We start from the raw sequence: 23,808 nt of genomic DNA, 5'->3' as shown, positions 1-23,808 counted from the left end.
GCCATCCAATGTCGGGCAAGCATACTGGTACGGTACCTCCCCACCACGAGCGCCCTCTGCAACGCCTTCGATGTCTTTGGTGGAAGCTAACCTCCTAAACCGCTAGTATGTCAACACAGATAGCAAACACGAAGGCGCCAACATGACGTCCAGATCTACGTTCCTTTCCCGTCTCTCACTGTCTCGTTCCGAAAGCCCCGGCATCCCTTTCCACAACCCAATAAGCCCCACCATCCGCAAGAAGCCGAGCGAGCACGATATGGATGATCTGTCACCACGACCCGATGACAGCTTGTTGCCCTCCGAGGGCTCCCGACATCGCAGACAAATCTCGCCATCGATCGACCATAGCACGAGCGATCGGGCTAGTAGTGTTGGTTCGGCTTCCAAATCCAAGCCCAACGCCCCGGTTCTCTTCCACGGTCCTCCTCCCCCCATCGCCACGTCCCGGATACTCTATCGGGATGAGGAGGAGCCACAGTCATACCGCCCGTTTGACACAGCGGCATCTACTGCTCGAAATGTTGGCGGCGTACAATTCGACCGCCAGGACGGCTCCTCAGCCCACATAAGAGGGCGTGATGCGGTAAACTACAACGAGTATGAGCTGGATGCAGTGTGGCGCAACCTTCACCACCGGGAATGCCAGCTTCAGAAGGAGCTCCAGAATATCCTGGATGTCCAGTCAGCGTGCCTATCAGCCCAAGTTGGGAGAGCAGGGTCTACAGGAAGCCCTCAGGCCAGTGATGCAGGCACCACCACCCCTACAAGCACATTACACGCTAGCACCAATTCCATGTCTACAGCACGCCGGGTAAGCTTTGCTCAGACTACAATAACACACACGGGACACGTGATACCGGTGAGACAACCCAAGAAGAAGCGTCCGTCTATACGCGAAGCTCGTACAGGACTTGCTAGGCACATGACACTCCTGGCAGATCTAAAAGCAGAGGAGGACGCCAATTTGACTGCCGCTCTGTCAACGAGGAAGCGTGCTCTTGCCCAGCTGCGGAAGCTATGCCGGCAACGGGAGGAGATCACCGGCGAATTGGAGAAGATCGAGCAAGACGAAGAGGAGCCTCTTGCACAGGAGATCAGGGAGCTGACAGAAGAACGGAGTAATGTGGCAAGTGAGATAAAAGAGTTGGAAGAGAGGCTGGTTGGGTTGCGGAACAGAAAAAGGTACCTGGATGCCAAGGTGGCCGATGTGGAGAGCAAGAGGGACGCAGGTCTGAGTGGCTATCGTGGGGCTCTGAAGGATGTGGATGGGAAGCTGGGCGGGATCCTGACGAGACCCAGTGTCAAACCACTGGACTTGGAGGGTGTGATTGGGCCTGGTCAACCAGTGGATAGGGGATCGCATTTGTCAGGATTGGAGTTTCTGAGGCTGAGACCGGAGAGGAGGACGCCTGAGATGGCCAAGGAGTGGTGGGAGGGCGAGGTTGCATTGCTCACGGCGAGGAAAGCTGATGTTGATAGGGAACGGTTAGCCTTGGAAGAGGGTGTGGAAGTGTGGAGGGAGACGTTGCAATTGGTGGACAAGTTTGAGTTGAGCGTGGCAGCGGTAATGAAACACTGGGCAGGCAAACACGATAACGACGAGGCGAATCGGGAGTGGGTCAAGGCCATGTTGGACGTGCTTGGTGACATGAAGGGTGTCATTGCTGATATGGAGGGGAAGCTCCGGTTGGTGGAGGAGAATGGGTGGAATCTCTTGATCTGTGCCATTGGCGCCGAGGTGGAGGCACTTGAACTCGCAAAAGGACTCTTGGTGAAGGGATTACGAGCCGGCGGCTTGGAAGTACAGGACGGTTCGGACGACGAGAGGGATGTGGACGGAGACGGGGGCTCGACACCGCATCTAAGGAGGTCAATGTCTGGTAGCTCAGGGTTACAACGCTCCGCCATCCGCTTCAAGTCGTCGTCGTCATCATCATCTGAATCAGCCGAGGGAAAGAACCTCGTTGGCGTGCACGATGTCGAGGATGGGCACAGAACTGAGGAGAGTGACAATGAGGTGCCTCCTGACTTGCTGGTGTCTTCGTCGACTGCTGGCGCCAGGGACGGATTGGATCGTACGTGCAGCAGAGAGAGTACTTTGAGCGAGAATGAGGTCCCCCCTGAGTTCTTGGCGGAGCATGTATGATCAGCATGGTGCCGAGGCACTTCTGTACGAATGAGGCCAGGGAGCATTGGATTCACACATTGCATGTTGAACTGTTGGGCGTGTATCACGGTTATGGATGAACGCAGCGTGGCTTGACAACTGCTTGGTCTTTTTGCTTTTTCTACTTCGTGAAGTGTTGGGTGCCTCGTTTATTGCTAGATCATGATCTGGAAGGGTAGCTCCTATCAGGTAAGAACATCACCCGCAATGATTATGGCGATATACTGACTGCCCCAGGGTTCTCTTTCGCTCATGTCAGTCTGCTCAACGGCTCTCAAGTTATGCTGCATTGGACGACATCCAGACCTCAGTGACGTTGCGGATGCAATCTGTTTTCATGCTGCACCACTTCATCAATCCATGAGAAGGATCGAAGCGAGTTCAGCTCCTCGCTGATGTGTCCAAGGGAGATCAACTATTCGCTTGGCTGTTATAATGGGACGCGTACGCATGGCAACACATCTGAGATCTAACTAGCAGAGCAAGTAGACGCAAGATGAGGCACAACGACACGAACAGCTTTGTTTCACTTGTTTCGATGAGACATTTGAGCGGCGACGACAGCTTCATAACAGCCGTGAAACTGTGGCGGCGGCTATGGCGCACATATAGTAGGGGCGGACCCGGAGTCAGCGAAAAATCACTCCGTCTCCGACTTCACCTCCCCAACTCCCATCGGCCTCAACACTCCAACATGAGGTTTATCTTCGTCTGCGACAGCGGTGAATTCGACCATGATTGCGACTCTGGAGACGCAATCAAGTGGGCGATGAGACCGGTATAACCTGTTTGATTTTGTCAGATAATTCACACGGACATCACGGATGTCTGGCGTCATCACTAGTCGTGCTGTCTGTACACTCGTCAACTACGATTTGGTCCGTCTCCGACATCTCACACGACAAATCTTGGAATGCAAACTTTGGCTTCATTCTCGTAGAAGTTCGCGATGACGCAGGACGGTGGAAAGGGCGGCGGAGAGAATCATTCATGTCTGAATCCCCCAAGCTCAACACGGACATCGCGGATGTCTTTATGCATCTTTGTTGGGGAGGGAACCGGCGAGGGCGGCACGTCAAACCTTTGATGGAGGCTACTGCTATGTGCCTTGATGCTCATACAGTGAGTGAGACCATGAGGCATAGCAACATACCTGATCGTGTGTTTTCATCACGAGGTATACAGATGGCTTGTCGTCGATGGAGTCTACTGTCTTGGCTTCGCCAATGGCGTACTGCAAAACAACGGATGTTTGTGAAAGGTGAAAGGCAAGCCACAAGAATGTTCGCCTATCTCGGCTATGTACATCAAGAGATGTTACCTTTTCATTGCGACCTACATTACGGATATTGTGGCTTCCCAACGTGGTCACATCAGGCTTGATATTACTCCTCGCTGTCGTTTGAGATGACGGAGAGCGCTCTCTGTAGTCTCACTTTTGGAGACTTGCTCCCAGCGGTCATCGGCGGTGATGGCAGCGGCTCGAGCGGCAAAGCAAAGCCGAAGTGAGGCTGTCATGAACAAACGCCCGTCTCAACAAAAGATGCCACAACCGGCTACTCCGCTCTTTTTGTCCGGGGGTGTGTCTGTATGGGGTCCTACAACGGGCAGGCATGACGTTGTGTAGAGCGGGAAGGTGGAGGGGATCTCCGCCTCCCGCACCTGTTCCTGAATCTCTCACCAGGCCGTTGGAAAGACCGGGAGCGCGCCGTATGAAGACATGACGATGTCGATGTACATGGCTGTGACATGACATGTCAGCCTGCCCGAATTCTTGGTTCCATGCTCGAGAACTTGGTTCAAACGACGCTTTGAATAGATGACATGACTTCGTCATCAAGCTTCGCCCTCATTTTGATTTCAGCAACCATAGCCCCTTTGCGATTCAGCACAAACGGGCGTGTTGTGAAGCAGGTCACACCTGACCAAAGATTGCAACCCTATATACGCCCGACTTATGACCAAGGAGACATCGCAAGAAGCCCGCGGCATGATATCCCGCATGCTCTCGTCCAACCAGGCCCCGCTGCCGCTCATGCATCAAACGTACGCGTGGCCGGCCTCACCTGATCTTGGTCTGGGGATTGGTCAATGGGCCAGTGGCAGCGAGAAAGGACCGAGATATTGGTCCGGAACTTGCCGTCTGGGATAGGTTTGCTGGGTGGTTGAGGTATGTATGTACAGTACCTTGATCTAAACGCCACTCCGGGTGACCATGTTGTGCATCCGCATTCATCACAATCGATCCACTCTTCTTCACCACCACCACCACCACCAAACCGATCTTGGTCATCACTGTGGGTTGAGTGTGCGGTCCGGGGTAGGTATGTATCATCGTGCCAGTACACCACGATTCTGAGTGGATGGTAGTACACAACCTCTGACAAACATGCCATACTGCAGGACACAGTAGCTGCTACTACACCGGGAAAAAAGCAGGAGGGAGAACAGAGTGTGAGGCTCGTGACTGCAAGAAATACTAAATTGTTACATTGGTCTCTAAAATCTCACTCACGTCTTTCGAAGCGTTCAACTGTCACCCTCGTTAGCGGGTGTAACCACAGTCCGAACAGGCCAGCCCCTAGCCAAGCACCTAGCAGAGTACGTTGCCTTTTTGCTGTCAATCGTCGTATGGCAAAATCTCGGTGATCCTTCCGAACTCACCGCATATCCTTTTCCACACACCGTTGTTGATCATTGACAACACAAGGACTCGTCTTGGGAAAAGCTTCATCATCACCATTGAGTGGCTCATGCAAATGCAGGAGCGGCAGTTGGAAATATGATGTCCAGATCTTGATTTGTTGCACTTTTTGATACTGAATCGGGATGAGGGGGGAGGTGATGCCCCACAAAACCTACCCTGCCTCAACTGAGCCGCCGAGTACATATGCATAAGTACCTGGCTGCTGTGGCCCCGTCGGGATCTTTTTGTTCTCCGGGTCCTTTTCGAAAATGTTGTACACCCGAGTTTTTTTGTTTCTCAAGGTTAATGGTTTTCTTTTGGGGGGGACTACTAACCAAATGTTTCACTTTGTCCGTGCGGGCTGTTGGTGCTGGGTTGCATTTTGTTCTTGTTAGTTGGTTGATTGGTAAAATGCGTGTTGTTGGTGTTTTGGCCCCCACACACACTTGATCTATTAGGTACAGTACACCTTTCTCGAATGCGTTGACATGACAAGGGATATCGACCGACCACCTAGCAACTATCACCAAAAACCAGCTGCCAATGCATGAGATATGTACCTTGACCAAGAGTGTCGGAGTAACCCCATCAAGACACTGCCTGCTCGTACTTAGCCGAGGTTTTGCCCTCGCATGCCTGAAATCCGAACCCGAGTCGATATCAGGAATAGTGCAGCATGTACCTTAGTTAGCTGCCTGTTTGATGTGGAGTGTTGTTAAACCCCCTTCCCCTTTCCCCTCTGCCCCCCGGTTAGGGAAAAGTGGGATAAATAGCGGAAGGGCAGAGCCGCATGCTAAGTACCAGTAGGTGCAGCTGAGGGGGTGTCGGAGGGTATATTGCTCCGTGTCCTTTGTACCTTTTTGCTCTGGGATAAAATGTCTGGGTTTGGGGGAATCTCGCATTTAATCGAAAAACAGGAATGATGCTGAATGAGGGTTGTTGAACACTGACTGCATTGTCCTTTTGTCGCACGCGCGGTAACTCCTTTTGATAGAGTTGGGGGTTGAAGCGATTCCTTCTGGAAACTGTCCATCGGAGAGTTTTGCAACATGACAACACAGATGCTGTCGTGGGAAATCTGTTCTCTCACACTCAACCCTTGTTCATGCCGTAAGCTGATGTGCGGGCCTTTTGCGGACGTTGCTGCTACCCAATCGTTGATTGTGGCTGTGTTGGGTGCTACCCTAGTCAGAATTTCTCGGAGAAGGTGCCGGTGGGATCTGTTGGAGATGTGAGAAAGTTCCTTAGCACTGATGGATTTCGAGCCCTGGATGGCAGACACGAGACCCGACAGAGGCGATATTTCCTAAGATGGGAAGATTCCAACCATGACACATTACCCCAGAGGTGAGCTGGAAAGTTAGGGTCCCCCGGCAAAGACATGGGAAGCAGGGATGGCAAAGGCATGTAAGACAACGGCACGAACGGCTGTTGGAAGAATGTCGTGTACATGTGTGTCATCCCATCTCCCTTGTAAGTTGATAGCGGGAGCTGCCTAAAGCAGCCAACAAGGAGTAGAAACCTTTGTACCGCTCCCCCCCCCCCCAAGAGAAGATTGACATCGCAGATCGGACTGCTACCAAACTCTGGACAAGGCCGCTGATGTTCCGATTCGCACTTTTAAGTCCGAAGGTCCGTGCCGGTCCGTTACTTTTCAACAACGTTTTTTTTTTTTTGGAGGATCATTAAAATAGAGAGACCAAGGTACCTACCTGCCTTCTTCTCAAGTGGTTGCTGCGGGTCTCTCTACGTGTTTCGTGACTGCAGCAGATTCGTCACCCCTTTTGCATCAGCCACTGTGAGTAACAGTGACAAAAGAAGGAGATCGGCTTCTTCCAGATGCCATCACCGATCGCAGACCGTCGTTTACTCTTCCCTCCTAGGTATCTAGATTACCAACCTGACTTGGCGCCCGGCTCCAGGCCCCCAATACCAGTGACCCGGCAGCGGGACCAATATTTCGTCACGTACATTTAGCGGCCAGCAGCCCCTCATCGAGAAATAGTTGCCTTCAGACGTGTTGTTGTCGACCTCTTTCTGGAGCCAATAGTCCAAGGCTGTGGCGCAGCAGACCTGTGGAAATTCCTCGACAAACTGGATGCTGCCTTGTGTGGACGCCCTACTTCTGGGGACCTACCCCTCATCCTTCCTCCCATAAGACTTTACCTCTTCGAGGGAGAATGGTTCGCCGACTGGGACACAGGAACATGTCACTTCCAGCTCAGCGGGAACATAGAATATTATCATCATCATCAACAACAATACCAATATGGCTATGTCCAAGTCTGTTGCGGATCAAGGAAGACGCCAGTCTGTTAGCTGGGTTGGAGGGGATGAATGGGACCCGTGGAGGACGACGATACAGGACCTATACCAGACGCAGAACCTACCGCTCAAGGATGTCATGAAGGTCATGGAGGAGGAGCATGGCTTCCGAGCAACGTACGAGCCCTCCTTTTCTTTTTTCGTTTCGATCCTCGCTGTTCGGAATCACCAACTCTGACAAGCCAGAATCACTGATCTTACAGACAACGAATGTACAAGACACGTATAAAATCCTGGGGTCTCGACAAGAACTTTAAGGAGTGCGAAGTGGTAGAGCTATTCCGTGTCCGAAACGAGCGTGACAGGGTCGGGAAGCGATCAACAACGTACATGATCCGAGGTCGAGAAGTCGACTGGGACAGAGTGCAAAACTATGTCAGAAGAAAGGGGCTGAACATCACCCAGCTTCTCGCCTCCAGCGCCGGCACTGTCAGTCCATGCGCGAGGGAAATATCGTGTTTTACACCACCCCCAGAAGATGGGAGACCAACCGGCACCAGAGATCTGGATGTCAACTTACTGAGGGTATCCTCCCCTTCTTCCTCCTCGCCCTCCCCATCCCCACCAAACAGCAGCAACACCAACAACCTTTTCCCCACAACCTTCCCCCCGATCTCTCCGGCCGCAACAACAACAACAATCCACCAACCCCCTCAACTCCCGCATCCTCTCGACCAAACCAACAACCCCCTCCGCCGACCCTCCTATCCCTTCCCAGCACCACCACCCCCATTACCGATCGTAACCCCCCACCACCACCACCCCTCCTCCCAACTCTATACCCCCCAACCACCACCACCACCACCACCACTCCCATCACAATACACCACGGGCACCCAACTCACAACCCCCCAATCCTTCCAACTCTTCCTCTCCCGCCTCTACAAAACAACAATGTTCCAAGACGGCGAACGAGCCTGGGGAACAACAGATTTCTTCCTCCGCAACATGCGCTCGCTGGAATGGCTTTCCACCATCCGGTACGCCCTCGCGATCAATAAATCTTTTCTGGTTGACGGGTTGGATGGGACTGAGGGTAGTGAAGAGATTAAACGGTTCAAAGCTGTCAACCGCGCGTTTGCGGTCTTGGAACCGGGGAGTAAAGGCGTGATAGGGAGTAGGATGTTTTATATTGTTAACTTTCTCGGGTGCTTTCACGCTGGACCGGACGGGGGCGCGTTGAAAGAGCTGGCGGGGAGGTTGATGGAGGACATTGTTGTCAAATGTTTCCGGGGAGGGGATAGGGGGCTTTGGGGGGATCTGAGACGGGTTTTGAGTGGGGGGGATGGGCATGAGATGGAGGTCGACTCGGTGGATGAGCTGATGGAGGAGGGGATGTCGGTCGGGGAGACGGCAGGGAGGTTTTGATGGCGGTGTTGGGGCGGATGGTGAGGGAGGTTGGGCTGGAGGTGCCGTTGGGGGTGGTTTTGATGGGGGATATACAGGGGGTGGGGGATGCGGTTGGGGAGTGGAAGCCGAGGGGGATGGGGGGCACGATGGCGGGGTGTGCTTGGAGAAGCTGTTTGCTTTCTCCCGAGCCGCCTTCTTCGAATACGAAGGAGGATACGGGGGTTGAGTTGTTGGAACATGGGATCTGGCTGGCGGGCTATGGAGATGATTTAAAGGCCGAGGTCAAGTTTAGGGCGCTGATTGATCAGGCAAAGACCGGCTCTTCCCCGTCGCCAAAGATGGCCGCTGAGATGAAGGTGCTGGCACGGTGTTCCCATTATCAGCTGGCGAGTATTTACTGGAGGAGAGGGGAGAAGATGGCTGCCAAGGAGGAGCTGCAGTTGGCTGTCAAGGCATCGGTATTATATGATCACTTTGTGCAGTGGGGGGACGTGGACTTTTTGTATGTATGATGGCTGGGACATGGTTGTAGATTTCAATGGCAGAGACATACACATACATGTACGTGGTTTCTGAAGTCTTTGTCGACATCGGATGTAAGCAGCTGTTTCCCTCCGGAGCGTTTCACGCCGGCAATACCACCCTGGAGTGAAGCCATGCTCAGCCGCACAAACTAGTGAAAAGCCCCGCTTTGCCCGATGGCTATGGCTATGGCTTCTGCGGATTGACAGAAAAGCCCCCGGGACCCGAGAGCCTGGTGCCAAGTTCAAAGCTCGTCCTCTTCTCCAAGCCACATGCCTTGGGCTCATCGTTCACAATGGCCTCAAGCGAGCATCCGGCTGTTGGCTGCAAGACTTGCACCTTCTTTTCAGAGGCCATTCTCAAGACCATTCGAGGAGAAGCAGTCGGTGAGAACATCATCAGACTCGCCGCAAGTTTCGATCCAAAATGTGCCACCTGCAAATACACCCTCGACTCCTTCGCTCGTCTAGCTCCAAACTCGCCCCTCCAACTGACCTGTCCTATGCGACTCGATTGCTTTCCCCAAAAGCGATTCTTCTTTCGAACCGGATGTGGTTGTTGGGACCACTCAGCCTATCACCTCGAGCTGCTTCCCTCATCAGAACTTGCTCCAACCTCGGTACACTACAAGATCATCGACGCAGACACAATCGACATCAGCTCCCTCAAGCGATGGCCGGAATACTGCGAACAGCACCATGAAGACTGCCGACCCACCCCCACTCAACCGCCCGTCACAGACATGATCCTAATCGACGTCGACGAGCACCGCCTCGTCCAGTTCCCCGGCACCCCCCCAAAGTACACCACCCTCAGCTACGTCTGGGGCGTCCTCCCTGACATCCTCGAAACCCGCATCTCCAACTTTTCAACCCTCCAGCTCCCAAGCTCTCTCGCTTCCCCAGAGATCCTCCCCCGGCTCCCACTGACAATCCAAGACGCCATCAAGGTCACGCGTGACATGGGCCAGCGCTACCTCTGGGTGGATAGACTCTGCATCATCCAAGACGACGAGGCCAACAAATCCCAGCAAATCGCCTCCATGGCCTCCATCTACGCAAACTCCCAGTTCACCATCATTGCCGCTGACGGAGCCGATGCCAACACTGGTCTCCATGGCGTGGGCTCTTCCCGCCCCTTTCCGGAACTTCCAATCCTGGAGTTTTCCCCCGAGTGCCGGATGCGTCCGGGGCCGGAGACAGAGGAGGCGAGGTATTTCACCACGTGGCATAACAGAGCTTGGACGTTCCAAGAACGGTTGCTGTCGAGGAGGTCGCTCGTTTTTTTTAGGGGGAGCGTGATCTGGCAGTGCAAGTGCTCCGTCTGGGTTGAAGGGGTCGCCGCGGAGCCGGATGGGATGGTGGTTGATGAGACATGGAGGACGGAGAAGAAAAGGCCGGCGCATCTGGCGTTTGATAGGCACTTCACGTTTGAGCTCAAGACCCCCAAGAGGCCCGACTTTCGCTATTTCGAGGGGTTGGTGAGGCAGTATCAACGGAGGAGGATGACGTACCAAGCAGATGGTCTTCGGGCCTTTTCTGGAATTCTGGATGTCCTCAGCCGGACTTATGATGGTGGTTTTCTGCACGGGATGCCAAAGATGTTCTTCGACGTGGCCATGTTGTGGGAGCCTCAGGCGGGGTCAAAACCGAGGCTTGTCGCGCCGGGGAGCAGGGAGCTGATGTTTCCTAGCTGGTCGTGGGCTTCGTTCCAGGGGAACGTGGCGAACAACTTGAGCGATCACACTTTTGGGAACAACCCTTCGATCGAGCTGACTCCGGTGGTCAGGTGGTATCATGCTCCTGCTGATGAGCCGATCAGCTTTGTCAACCTCACTCCGCATCTCGCTCGGATGTTCAAGCAAGGGGGTGTTGGGGGGTTGGATTTGAAGTTCTTTGATGTGCCGACGATTGATACAGGCGGGCTTATGGTGGAGAAGGAGAAGTTGGGTTGGCTTCTTCATGGGAGTGTGTCGGTGGCTTCTTTCCGGATGCAGCCTGAGAAGGAAGAGACCAGCAAGCTGGTCAGGGTTGCCTGGGAAGAAGAGGTGGCGCCGTTTGTGAACTACCATTTTTTGGATAGTTCTGGGAAAATAGTGGGCAGGTTGAAGGTTCCTTTCACGAGGGAGGATCCGGTTTTGGAAAAGGATGCGCTGTGTGAGTGTATCGTGATATCGGAAGGGAAGGCATACTACACGAGGTCGAAGTGGCTCAAGGAGATATACCTGCCGGAATGGGGACTGAACGAGGAAACTCGTGAGCTGGAGGAGTTCCATTTTTACAATGTTTTGTGGGTTGAGCAGAGGGAGGGAATTGCATATCGAAGGGGGTGTGGTACCATTTGGAAGGAGGGCTGGGATCGACAGAACCCAGAGGTGCGGAATATTGTCCTCGGTTGAACACTTACAGGTCCATGTATCTGTCAGCTTCTCGACAATACTCTCCAACACCCCAAAGATGGACACCAGCACGCCATTCATTTCAACATGAAAGCTTTCGGTCTCTGCACAGATGTCAGAAAGCCGTTGGATGCTGTTCAATGTCTCGGGAATATTGGCGACAAAGTTTTGGATAGTCTCTCTTTCTTTGACATGTTTCTCAACTGCCTAATTTCCCACTCGTTAGCAGAGGTTGCTTTCGCTGGAGGTGGATCTGCTCACAGCCAATATCACAGCGAAGCCTCCCGAGATGAAAGCACCAAAGGGGTCAAGGACAACATGCTCGAGGGTGCAGATTTAGTGTTCTGTTTGGGCGGGGGAGGCGGCTGGCTTCAAGAGCCTGAAACGGGTTCGCTTTCTGTTCTTTGGGGGAAGGCATTTCTCCCCTCGTTACCAACTAACTCACTGTACTACAAGGTCTCACTTCCTCTGCAGCTTTATGTGACATGCTCGAGTTGAACTTGAGCGCTCATGCCCTGCATGAGCCCGAATCTATGAGAACATGAGCTTCCAGGTGGTCCAGTTTCTGGATTCGTCTCAACCGCGACACTCAAATTTGAGGAACACAGCTCTCGCGTCCATATTTGTCCACCAACCATGTATTCCAAATGTTAAACAAACCCCCAGGCTTCCCTTGACCTGGAGTCGTACTCGACGAGGCACTGCCAGTGCGTTGTCCACGTTGTGCCAAGGTGCTGCCTCTGTCGTACCACTTTGCATGCAACTGAGCGCTGGTTCGACTTTTCATTTCAGTTATTCAAGCCGTCTTTATTCCTCCAGTTGAGATGGAAGCTGCCGGTTATCCCTGCTGTGTACTTTTCTAACCTCATAGTTGAGGAAACCAGATGTATTCAGCCTGCAATGGACCTTCTAAATAGCATCAAGCATGGTAAGTGGATATCACCTCAGGTTTCCCCCTATTAACTGTGCACACTAACTCCTGGTTGCATGTTAGGCCCTAAATAGGAGATCGACAGGTTGGTTGGATCGCTTGAGACCGAGGAACGACAACGCGATTCCAGGGACGAGGCAGACATACCCCCCTGTGAAGCGACGGAGAACAGCTCCAGAGTACTTGAGGATGGCCAGGACCCTACACACCAACCATCTGACGATGGTAGCCTACACGAACTGAGTAATGAATCTGAGGACGACTCTGACGGCGAATCCAGGGCCAGGTTTCGCAACCCAGAACACGTGCCGTTGCCCCCCCGCACCACCGATCAGCGCCATTGATGTTGGGGAATCTTTAAGTAATCTGGAATTTGGAACGCCCATCTCAACCAACGCACACTGTACCAGAACGGCGCAAGGCACAAGATATACAACTGACAGTTCATTTCTTTGACCTATCGGAACAAGAACAAGATGATGCAGAAAGTTGGAACGTACATCTGGCCAGGGAGGCTCGTACCGACGTGCGATTCGATGGGTGCCCGGTACCTTTGCCGAGAGCCCCTTGCCCGTGCCCGAAGACGACGTCCACGTTAAGTCTGGTAGTGGTTTTCAGTACCTTGAAGCCCACCGATTTCACAGAGCAGGATTATGTTACCATATCATCGACCTCGCAACGACCTGCAGGATCCAGACCGTTGTTGAAAGTCCGAGGGTTATGACGGACTTGGTTGTTCATTGCTCTCATTTGGATTTCAACGGCCATGAGTATGGCTGTGTTGATGATTTGTTCGTAATCAAACCATTCGAAGGCGAAATGGACATCCGCAGCCTGGAAGCTTATCCCATGAGTTAGTTTGACAAGAAGAAGCTTGATATTCGGGGCGAGAGGTTCGTCGATGCTACAAGTGTAACACACATGCAGCACCAGGGCCTTACGGTGGGACCAAGCCGCGATGAGGTAAGATAGGTAACGTACATTATAAGCGAGCGACCAATATAAGCGAGCGACCACTTTTTCACAACCTTTATACCATTATCCTCAATTACTACACAACAATACTAGGAAGCAACTATAATTATATTAGAAACAGCTGAATCAGATGCTTCCGCAGCCTCCTGGCAAGTGCGCGCATTATAGCCAAGCTTACCGCATATACCACAGCACTGAACCTTCGTACGAGCCCCCCCTACATTACTACTATCCGGCTGCGTTTCTTGCATTTTTTCCCTATCCACGGCCTTCTGATCCAGTAGATCCTGTACCTCTTATATAGTAAGTGACCCTCCAAGCCTTACACGTATTTTTTTAGCTCTCCGGCGCTTACTTAGTACCTTATTAGCTTTACGGAGCGAAGAGACCTCTATACGAAGGAGAGCCACCTAGTATATTATAGCCGTTATACCTTTAGTAAGCTAGTTTACCGTAATTAATATTAAAGTCAGGAAGCTATTTTAATAGTTAGTAATGCGAGTCTTAATAAGCGTTAACTATAAGTTAGCTTCTCGAGGGTTATATAGTATTTAGGAGACTTAAGGTTATATAGTACCGGGCTATAAGTTTGGAGGTATTAGTATACGAAGCTTTACGTTTAATTTAAAAAGTATTTTTTTTAAATCGTACGGTATAAGGCTAGTATCCGTAAAGCTACTTTATATATTCCTTTCTATTATAAAAGCGAAAAAAGCCTTGCGGAAAGTATAAAGAAACTTGAGCTTACTTATATAGTTAATATATATACGTATTAAGTCCTTAATCTAACGACCGTACGTTTATTATAATAGCCTAAAGTAATTAATATCGAGTAGCTAAAGGAGGTAAGAAAAGTATAGAGGTATATAGAACGTAATAATATTATTCTATTAATAATAACGCTCGAATTCGGTCGAGTAATAGATTTCGTAGTTATCGAGGATTAATAACTAATATTTATCTTTTATACGGGACGCTATATAATAATCGAAGTGCTTAATTTAATTTAAGCTTACCGGATTAGTAATTTAATTATTATTAGGAACTACGATAAGTTAAATAAACGGTAAATTATATTCGGTATATTAATTAGTAAGGTAGTACTATATAGCTAAAATCATAAAAAGAAAAATAGCCTAATTAAGAGTTGTTATAACCCTGGTATAGGACGGTTGTGGGGCCGCGGGAATAGGGGCTAATTAGGAGAACGTATAGGGGAGCTAATCACAGTAAAGGACGAATAATTAGTATAATTAAAGCACTAAGTAGACTAAGCAGAGTAATTAGTGTGATTAGGGCACTAAACAGGCTAAGCAGAGGGGACCAGTGGCCTTAGGAGACTAATCACGGCTTAATATAAGGATTATATATACGGAGAAACTAGCTAGTGTAGATAGATAGTTCCGCAGTATATAATATAAGTTATAATCGTTAATATTTAAACTATTATAATAGAAATAAGCCATTATTATATACTATTTAGCTATACCGAACTAAAATTATTTAGAAATACCTTTAACTAATATCCCTTTTAGAGGTTCTAAATAGGGGTTCGTTATACGTTATATACTTACTTTAACTCTATTATAAATAAATTAAAGGTATTTTTTTACTACTATAGCCAGACCTAAAAACGTTTAGATAGGAGGCGTCTCGCCTAGCCTAGGTACCGAGGGACCTTCCACTAGACCTATATCCTTTACCGTAAAATAGATCTTTAAGCGTCTTAAAGAACTCGAGGATAAGGTTTAATAAACCCGGGAATAGGTTTTCGCTATTTCGATTACGTCTAAGTCGACTATTAAGTTCCCGGTACCGGAACGCTATAGAATAGAAAAAGTAGAGCTTAAAGGGTTTTTAATCTAGCTTAAAATCTATTTTCGTTAATATTTAGATTAGTTTATTAACGAAGAGTTAAAGGTAATTTTCGCGGCTATTAGGCTTAAGGATAGGGCTCTTATATAATTCGAACCTATTTTTAATAACTATTATAAGTAAAAGCCGGAAGGCTAAAAGAAAATTATTATAAAATACTTCGAGAGCTACTATATTTTTAAGGCTAAGCTTAAAGAAGTATTTAGGAAGTACAATAAGGTAAGGTACGCGTAAGGGAAGCTCTTAAGCCTATACTAGACGTACTTAGCGGTTAACTATAATGTACTTTATAAGCGAGTCGGTTATATAAGTGGGCCGGTTACTTTTTGGCCGCGACGCGTCTTCCTACATTTAACATTAACTTTCTTTATAACTTAACATACCTTCTACCTTAAATAAAGCCAGGATAATCTTAGCCCTTAAAGCCATTTAAAAGACTCCGAAATTAAGCCTCCGAGCCGCAGCAAAGCTATATAATATACTATTCTTAACCCTCTATAACTAACGCGCCGGCCGGCCTACACGACGCGATACTAGGCCTAAATCGAAGAAGCTTACTTAATCCGAAAAGGATATTATTATTTAATACGTTATTAAGCTATATAAGTAAGCTTTTCCATTAAGATTACGTAGTGTAAAAGATATAATTAACTAACTATTACGCGTACGCGACGCGCCCTCTATTAGTAAGCTTTAGGTATATAACTTCGTTAAACGTTAGCTATAGCTCCGTATACGTTTTATACGTAGATACGATTACTAGAGAGCTAAATGCGAGGATCTAAAAGTTATTAGCGAATAATTTATACTTATATAGAATATTAAGGTTAAATATAGTTTTATAAATAACGATATTTATAACTTTAACGAAATTAAATTTATAATAAGTATTATTTTCGCGGATATAATAATTATAATTTTTAATAGCCGTAATAAAGTAAAACTAGCTTAGCCTAGTAACCGCGAATAGGTAACGGTAATTTAAGGAGTTAATACCCTCGGTTAGGCTATCCCTCCTTTTATTATTTTAACCGCGTAATACTACCTTACTAACTAATATACCGAATATAACCTACCGTTTACTTAGCGTATCGTAATTACCGATAATAGCTGGACTATTAATCTAGTAAGCCTAAATTAAATTAAGTACTTTAACTATTATATAGCGCCTTAAATAAAAGGCAAATACCGGTTATTAATCTTCGACGGCTACGAAAGCTATTACTTAACCGAATTCGAGCTCTATTATTAATAAAATAATATTATTACGTTTTATATACCTTTATACTCTTTTTATTTCCTTTAGCTACTCGATATTAGCTATTTTAGGCCGCTAAAATAAGTATACGGTCGCTAGATATAACGAACCCCTATCTAGAACCTCTGAAAGGGATACTAGTTAAAGGCACTTCTAAATAATCCTAGTCCGGTACAGCTAAATAGTATATAATAACGGCTTATTTCTATTACAATAGTCTAAATATTAACGATTATAACTTATATTATATATTACGGAACTATTTATTTACGCCGGCTAGTTCCTCCGTATATATAGACCCGTGGACCGTAGACCGTTAACTTATAGACGGTCCTCGGTCCGCTTTTAATTAACCGATACCGGACTATAGACCGTAAGCCCTACCGCGGTTCCCGGTCTTTATTTTATTAGTCCGTTACCCTTCTGGACCGTAAACCCCGCTCGACGGCGCGGTTTAGTTTTAATTAATCCTTCGTAGCCCTACTATCTTCTAGAACCGTAATATAATACTCCCTTTTTAGGCCGAAGCCCCTACGGCCTAATTTTCTTTTATTACTAACTATATTATAAGTTTTTCCTTTCCTTTTCTCTTTACCTTTATTATATTTAACCGTATATAAAAACGTTATTATAAAACTAAATAGGTTTTTACCCTTTCCTCTCGAATCCGCTACTATAATTTTATTATAATACTATATTTTATTTATTTTACCGCTAAATCCCTTTATATTATAGCCTCTAGGTCCTTACGGTACGCCGAATATATATACCGTAAAATCCTATATAATAAATCTAATATTAACTTTACCTATAAATAAATCTTCCTTTTTTTCTTATACCGTAATTAACCGTTCTATAATAACCCGAACGATAGAAAAGTAAGATAGACTCGAGCGTAAAAAATAAAAGTTTAAAAATTAACTTTCGTAACTAATTACTAAGCTTATCTAAATAAAATAAATACGTTACTCTCTTCGCGTACGTAAAAAGCGCCTCTTCGCGTAGGGTATCCAGGAGAAGGATGCCCAAATAGCGTAGTCTACCGCTACGGCGCTTCCTGCTTTTTCGCCGGGTACTTCTACGCGGCCGGACGCCGCCTAAAATACCGTTCCGTAGTCTCTTTACGCCCTAGATCCTTCTTTAGGCTTAAACTAGCCCTCCGACCTTTCCTTCGATTTTAGCGTAGCTAGTCCTTCCTTTTTAACCGCGCTAAATACCGCTAGTAACGCGCCTTTTATTTCCTAAAATACTTAAAGCGTATAATACTATTTATATTTAGTCTCCTTTATACCTTTTAACCTTATAGTATAATATATAATACGTTAATTATTATATCAAAAGCGCGGGTTCGACTCCCGTCGAGGTTCTTTTAGCTCTATTTTATAGCTATTTAGTTATAAACTAGGGCCAAGTCTTTTTATTTACTTAGGTTTTAGTCGGTCCGGATATCGTTAATAGAATTCTTTTTATTTATTTAGGTAATTAAAATATATTTATAGTTCCTATAAGTTATTTATAGCCGGATATCCTAACTAATTAACTAAATATTTTAATTAATTTTTATTAAACCGTAAATTTAGTATTTCTTTTATATCGTACTTTTCTTTTTTATTTTCCGCCACTATTTATATATTAGCCTTACTTATATATAGTACGGGTTATAAAAGTAAAATATAAAAAGTATATAACCGTAAACGTATTATATTAAATAGTTTTAATTCGAATACCGTCTCTAATATCTTTCTTTTAACCTTAAATAGTTTTACTCTCCTATAATCTAACTTTTTATTAGGTTTTTTAGTATATAAATTATATATAGAAAGGAATATTATATCCCTTCCTTTAAAGTAAGGTCCCTCGAGCTTTTTAATATTATAGTATTTCTATATTTTTTCCTTTATAAACTTTAGTTTTTACTTAAGTTTATTATAAAATATATATATTTTATTTATTTTAACTTTAATTTTAAATACTTTAACCGTAGGTCCCTACCGTAGGTTTACTTTATAATTAAAGTTCGCGAAAAATAATATAGTTTTAATCGTTTTAAATAATAATATATTATATATTAATTATATTATAAATAATAGTTTAACTTAATTATTTTACTTAAAATTAATATAATTTTATAAATATTATTTTATAATTTAATTAAGCCGTTTCGTCTAACCGTCCGTTTAAAGGTAATAGGCCGAAAATACCTTACTTATTACCCTTAGCTTTATTATTAACGCTTTTTAGAACTTCGATACGAATTTAGTATCGCGATTTATAATAAATTCCTTTAGTTATATATATATTAATATAATATACTATAGTACTATATTCGTTAATTATTTTACCGATTAGGTTTCTTTATAAGGTAGGAAATATATTTATTTAATAAACCTATCGATTACTATTAATATACTATTATACTTAACGCCGGTTACCGTATTTTTAAACTTTAGTAATTTAATAATAAAGTTTATCGTAATTAAATTTTATAGCCGTTTTACTACCGGTAGTAGCTTTAGAAATCTATAGGGCTTATACCTTATAACCTTCGTTTTTTTATATATATAGTATAACTAAATAGTTTTTTTAACGTTATCCTTAATCCTTAATTAGTTAAAGTACTACTTAATTTTTTTTATAGTTTTAATAATATTTATATATCTTCCGAACTTTAATATATAAATCTCTATTATTAGTACCGTCTTATTACCTAGCCTTACGTATATTCGGTTTTTATACTATAGTCTTTTTTAATTATTTTTTTAAATACCCTATAGCTTTAACTTTTTTTATTAATATTATTTTATAATATTATTATTTAATTTCCTTTAATATTTATTAAAAGTAGCTTTTTCGCGATATATTATATAATATTTTATTTACGGTTATAGTAGATTCTTAAAGATACTATTTAGCGTTTCCTTAAATAATAATAGTAACTCCCTAAATATATTTTTATAATAATCGGTTTACTAACTAAATACGTTTACCTTAGTATTTTCTAAACCCTTTTTATAATTAATTTAAAAATTAAATTCCGAGAGAAACTTTAATTATCGTATTTACTAAACGTTAAGGACCTTCGTAATAATAAAGTACCGTAGATTTTTATAATTTATATAGACCTATACTTTATATTTAATACCGCTAAAGTTTAACCTTTACTTTTCGAACGCTTCGATAATAGTAAATAGTTCTTTATTATAGATTAAATAGTTTTAACGTATTTTATTAAACTTTTTCGAAAAGAAAGTTATCGGGTATAGTTTACCGTTATCGTCTCGTTACCCTAATTATCTACTAATAATATAGTTTAATATATTTACCTCGACTTTAAATAGTCGATTAAGGTTTAGTAATTTAAGTACTAGGTCCTTTAAAATAGCTTTTTTTAACTTTTAGAAAGCCTACTCTTCTTTTTACCCCTACCGGAACTCTATATCTTTTTTAATTAAATAATTAAATAGCTTTATAATATTTATATAGTTCCGGATAAATATTTAATAGAAATTTATAAATCTTAAAAATTCTTTAATATATATTTATAATTATAATATAGGCTAATCCTTTATTACCGTAATTTTCCCCGGTTCTATACGAACCTTATTTAACGATATTAAATATCCTAAATATATTATTTTCTATACGTAAAACTCGCTTTTCTCCTTATTAATTAAAAGTCCGGTTCTATATAGCGTATTAAGTATCTTTTATATATACTGCTTATACTTTTTTAAAGTACGTAAGTAAATAAGAACGTCGTCGAGATAATATATTATTATTTTATCGAGGTACTTCCGTATTATATAATTAATAAGAAATTAAAACGTCGCGAGCGTATTAATTAATTTAAATAATATTATAAAATACTTAAAATAATTATAAGGTATACGAAACGTAATTTTCTATTTATTTTTTTCCTTAATCTATATATAAATATATCCGATAAATATATTTAAGCGTATAAAGTATCGCGCCCCTATTAGTTAACTCTATAATTTAGATATTAACGGTAATAAGTAATTATTTTTTACTATCTCGTTATTTAGTTAACAGTAATTTATATATAATTATAAATTACCGTCCTTTTTCGGTATAAAAAATATAAAGTATTTTATTAACGATATAAACTCCTTAATATATCCTTTCTTTAAATTTTCGTTTAAATACTTTTATAGTTCCTTACTTTACTTATCGTTAATATAGTAAACCTTAAATAGCTATAGTTTAGCTCCTTTTTTTAATTTAATCTCGTAGTTTTACGGTCCTTACTTTAAAAACCTTTTTAAATACTTAACCGTAAAAGCTAAGTATCCTTAATATTTTACCGGTATTACTTTTTTCTTACCTTTCTCTATATTATTATAGTAGGCGTATTTATTAATTTCCAATATCTCTATTAACGTTATTAACCTTATTTCTTCGATTTTACCGCTTATATCGATAGAATATATTATTACTTTCTATACTTTTTATAATAGTACCGTAAAGGGTATTTATTCTATACTTTATTCCGTACGTACTTTTAATTTTTTATCGTTAATTAAATACTTTTAAGGCTCTCTTAATTATAAATAATTACTATCTCTCTAATTAATATTTAGGTTATAGTCTTTATACTATAGTTATTTTAAGATTATATTTTTCGAGAGTCCTATATCTATAATATTAAATATAATTAATATCGTTTTTCTTTCGACTATAATATTTAAAGGTAATATCTTTCTATAAACCTTTTACGTAGGAAATAAACTTTATATAACTATCTATTCCTTCTTTTTCTTTTATAGTATATAGGCCTAATATACGAACTATAGCGAAATTAAGTTTATCTCTATATTATTATTTACTAATACTATTACCTAGAGATCCTTTTATTATATAGTAATTTAAAAGTATTTATTTTTCTTACTTACTCCCTATATAGTAATAACTTCGCTAACGAGCGCCGGATCGTTATTCTATACCTTTACCTTACGTTAATATCTTTAAAAATATTATTCGTAGTCCGTTAAAGATTAATAGCTTCTGCGAAGGGCCGCGAATCGTTTTTTAAACGGTTATATCGTTTAAAAGTATTTTCCTACTTTAGGTTATTTAATAATATAAAGTTTTTTAATTATACCTACTTAGCTTCCTCCTATCTTCCGTCTTTAATATTCTTTTGTATTTACGCTCGATAACGGTTTTTCTATTTAGTTTTAAGCGTTTTAGCTTAATAATATCGTTTAACCTTCTCCTGTAAGTATATAGTATAGTTTAGGCTTAAATACTATTTTAATATTATTTTTTTTATAAATATATATTATTGTTTATATTTTAATTATTTATATATTTAATATAGTACTTCGTATATTTTAATACGATCTATATAACCTAAAGGCTATCCTTTAATTTAACCGGGTCTTAAACCTTTTATAAAATATAATTATTTAGGTCCTTCTATTAAGCCTTTTCCTATTAAACTATAATCCTTTTAACTAACTATAATTTACTTTCTTTACTTATTTTACGTACCGGCTAATAACTATATAGTAATTTACTTTAATAATACTCTATATATTTATATATAATATATTAGAACTAAAGTACTCTTTAATACTCCGGATACCTAGAATAAAACTATACCGTATCTCCCTTATAAAGTATATATTATATAGGTATTAATATATCTTTTAATAACTTTACGATTTTAATATTAACGATTTTCTTACCTTTCTAATACTTTTTTTAGCTTTTATATAAAAGCTTTATAGGCTATAATATATTTTATAAAATAATAATTCTATACTTACTATATTACTTTTTTAATATTATTTATTTAGTAGATCCTTACGTAAAACCTTTATCTTTAGCGATTTCCGTAGTAATTTCCGTAACGATTTATACTAATTAATTTTATAATATTTATATTTAAAAATTTCCTTTTTCGTACTCCGTTTTTAGCCTTTTTAGGATTTCCTTTACCTTCTGGAACTCTATATCTTTTTATTTAACGTATTAATTAAAATCTTTTTCGGAGCTTACCGCTTTACTTTATTAATACCCGATAGTTATTACCTTTATTACCCTCGGTCCCCTCGATATAGTAATTAATATAATCTTTTTTTTCTATTTAAGCCGTTTAAATACTTTATAATCCTTTTTAAAATATTTTATTTTACTATAATTAAAATATTTAAAGTTATCTCTGCCTTAGCCCTAACCTTATAGCCTTTATTATTATATAGCATTAACGTTTATCGGTCTCGAATATATAGTACCGGAATAGTTAATATTAAAGTATTTCCGTTTACGTTTATTATTAAAATAATTATTATTAAAATATCTTTTATAGTTATTACTATAAATACCTTTACTATAGTTCCTCTTTTCCGTACGATACTCGAATTACTAATCGTCGATCCGTATAGTTATAATAATATACTTATTAATAGTATCGGGCCTTAATTCCTTATATAACTTATCCTTTACCTTTTCCTTAAGGCTATAATAAAAAAGCTATATTAATTCTTTATCGTTAATAGTATTATATAAATTATCGATTTTAAATTAAACCGCGTAGTTAGCCGTTAAGCGTATTTAACGTAAATTTAAGAGCCTTTCTTATACGCGCTTTACTTTATTATATTTCCTAAATATCTTTTTAAGCTTAACCTTAAAGGTACGGTAGTTCTCGAAGTACTTTATAGTAATTTTCTTTTAATATTCTTACTCTTATTTATAATAGTCGTTAAGGATAAGCTCGAATTACGCGAAAGCCCTATCCTTAAACCTAATAGCCGCGAAAATTATTTTTAACTTTTTATTAATAAACTGATTTAGGTATTAACGAAAATAGGTTTTAAACTAAATTAAAAACCCTTTAAGTTCGGCCTTTTCTCCTTTATAGCGCTTTAGTACCGGAAACTTAATAATTAATTTAAATGTAATCGAGATAGCGAAAATCTATTTCCGGGTTTATTAAGCTTCGTCCTTAAGTTCTTTAAGGCGCTTAATAACCTATTTTGCGGTAAAAGGTATATATCTAGAAGGTCCTTCGGTACCTAGGCTAAGCGGGACGCCTCCTATCTAAATATTCTTAGGTCCGGCTATAGTAGTGAAAAAACGCTTTTAACTTATCCGTAATAAAGTTAAAGTAAGTATATAACGTATAACGAACCTTTATCTAGAACCTTTAAAAGGGATATTAGTTAAAGGCACTTTTAAATAATCTTAGTCCGGTATAGCTAAATAGTATATAATAACGGCTTATCTCTATTATAATAGTTTAAATATTAACGATTTTAACTTATATTATATACTACGGAACTATCTATCT

At 42.1% G+C, this 23,808-nt stretch overlaps 5 protein-coding genes across 5 annotated transcripts; all 5 read left to right on the top strand.

Annotated features, from left to right (window-relative positions):
- Positions 1-8: 8 nt before the first annotated feature.
- On the top strand, positions 9-5,307 carry QC764_503940 (uncharacterized protein; the record flags this gene model as incomplete). The annotated part of the gene is made up of 3 exons (XM_062947644.1): positions 9-32; positions 107-2,359; positions 2,408-5,307. The coding sequence occupies 2 exons, from the start codon at positions 9-11 to the stop codon at positions 2,147-2,149; spliced, it is 2,067 nt and encodes a 688-aa protein (XP_062798867.1). The 3' UTR covers positions 2,150-2,359; positions 2,408-5,307.
- A 797-nt stretch (positions 5,308-6,104) lies between these two features.
- QC764_503930 (uncharacterized protein) lies at positions 6,105-8,549 on the top strand (the record flags this gene model as incomplete). The annotated part of the gene is made up of 2 exons (XM_062947643.1): positions 6,105-7,298; positions 7,385-8,549. The coding sequence occupies exons 1-2, from the start codon at positions 7,126-7,128 to the stop codon at positions 8,547-8,549; spliced, it is 1,338 nt and encodes a 445-aa protein (XP_062798866.1). The 5' UTR covers positions 6,105-7,125.
- A 799-nt stretch (positions 8,550-9,348) lies between these two features.
- On the top strand, positions 9,349-11,451 carry QC764_503920 (uncharacterized protein; the record flags this gene model as incomplete). Its single annotated transcript, XM_062947642.1, has 1 exon — positions 9,349-11,451. The coding sequence occupies one exon, from the start codon at positions 9,349-9,351 to the stop codon at positions 11,449-11,451; it is 2,103 nt and encodes a 700-aa protein (XP_062798865.1).
- An 87-nt stretch (positions 11,452-11,538) lies between these two features.
- Positions 11,539-11,996, top strand: QC764_0077650 (uncharacterized protein; the record flags this gene model as incomplete). Its single annotated transcript, XM_062940747.1, has 2 exons — positions 11,539-11,839; positions 11,926-11,996. 2 exons carry the CDS (start codon positions 11,539-11,541, stop codon positions 11,994-11,996), a joined length of 372 nt encoding a protein of 123 aa, XP_062798864.1.
- A 380-nt stretch (positions 11,997-12,376) lies between these two features.
- On the top strand, positions 12,377-14,217 carry QC764_0077640 (uncharacterized protein; the record flags this gene model as incomplete). The annotated part of the gene is made up of 3 exons (XM_062940746.1): positions 12,377-12,379; positions 12,457-12,607; positions 14,213-14,217. 3 exons carry the CDS (start codon positions 12,377-12,379, stop codon positions 14,215-14,217), a joined length of 159 nt encoding a protein of 52 aa, XP_062798863.1.
- Between the last annotated feature and the right edge of the window lie 9,591 nt (positions 14,218-23,808).

Source organism: Podospora pseudoanserina, chromosome 5, assembly GCF_035222485.1.
Source record: "Podospora pseudoanserina strain CBS 124.78 chromosome 5, whole genome shotgun sequence".
In the NCBI taxonomy this organism is placed as follows: domain Eukaryota; kingdom Fungi; phylum Ascomycota; class Sordariomycetes; order Sordariales; family Podosporaceae; genus Podospora; species Podospora pseudoanserina.
Note: the sequence above shows the minus strand (reverse complement) of the source record. Positions and strands in the feature narration are given on the sequence as shown.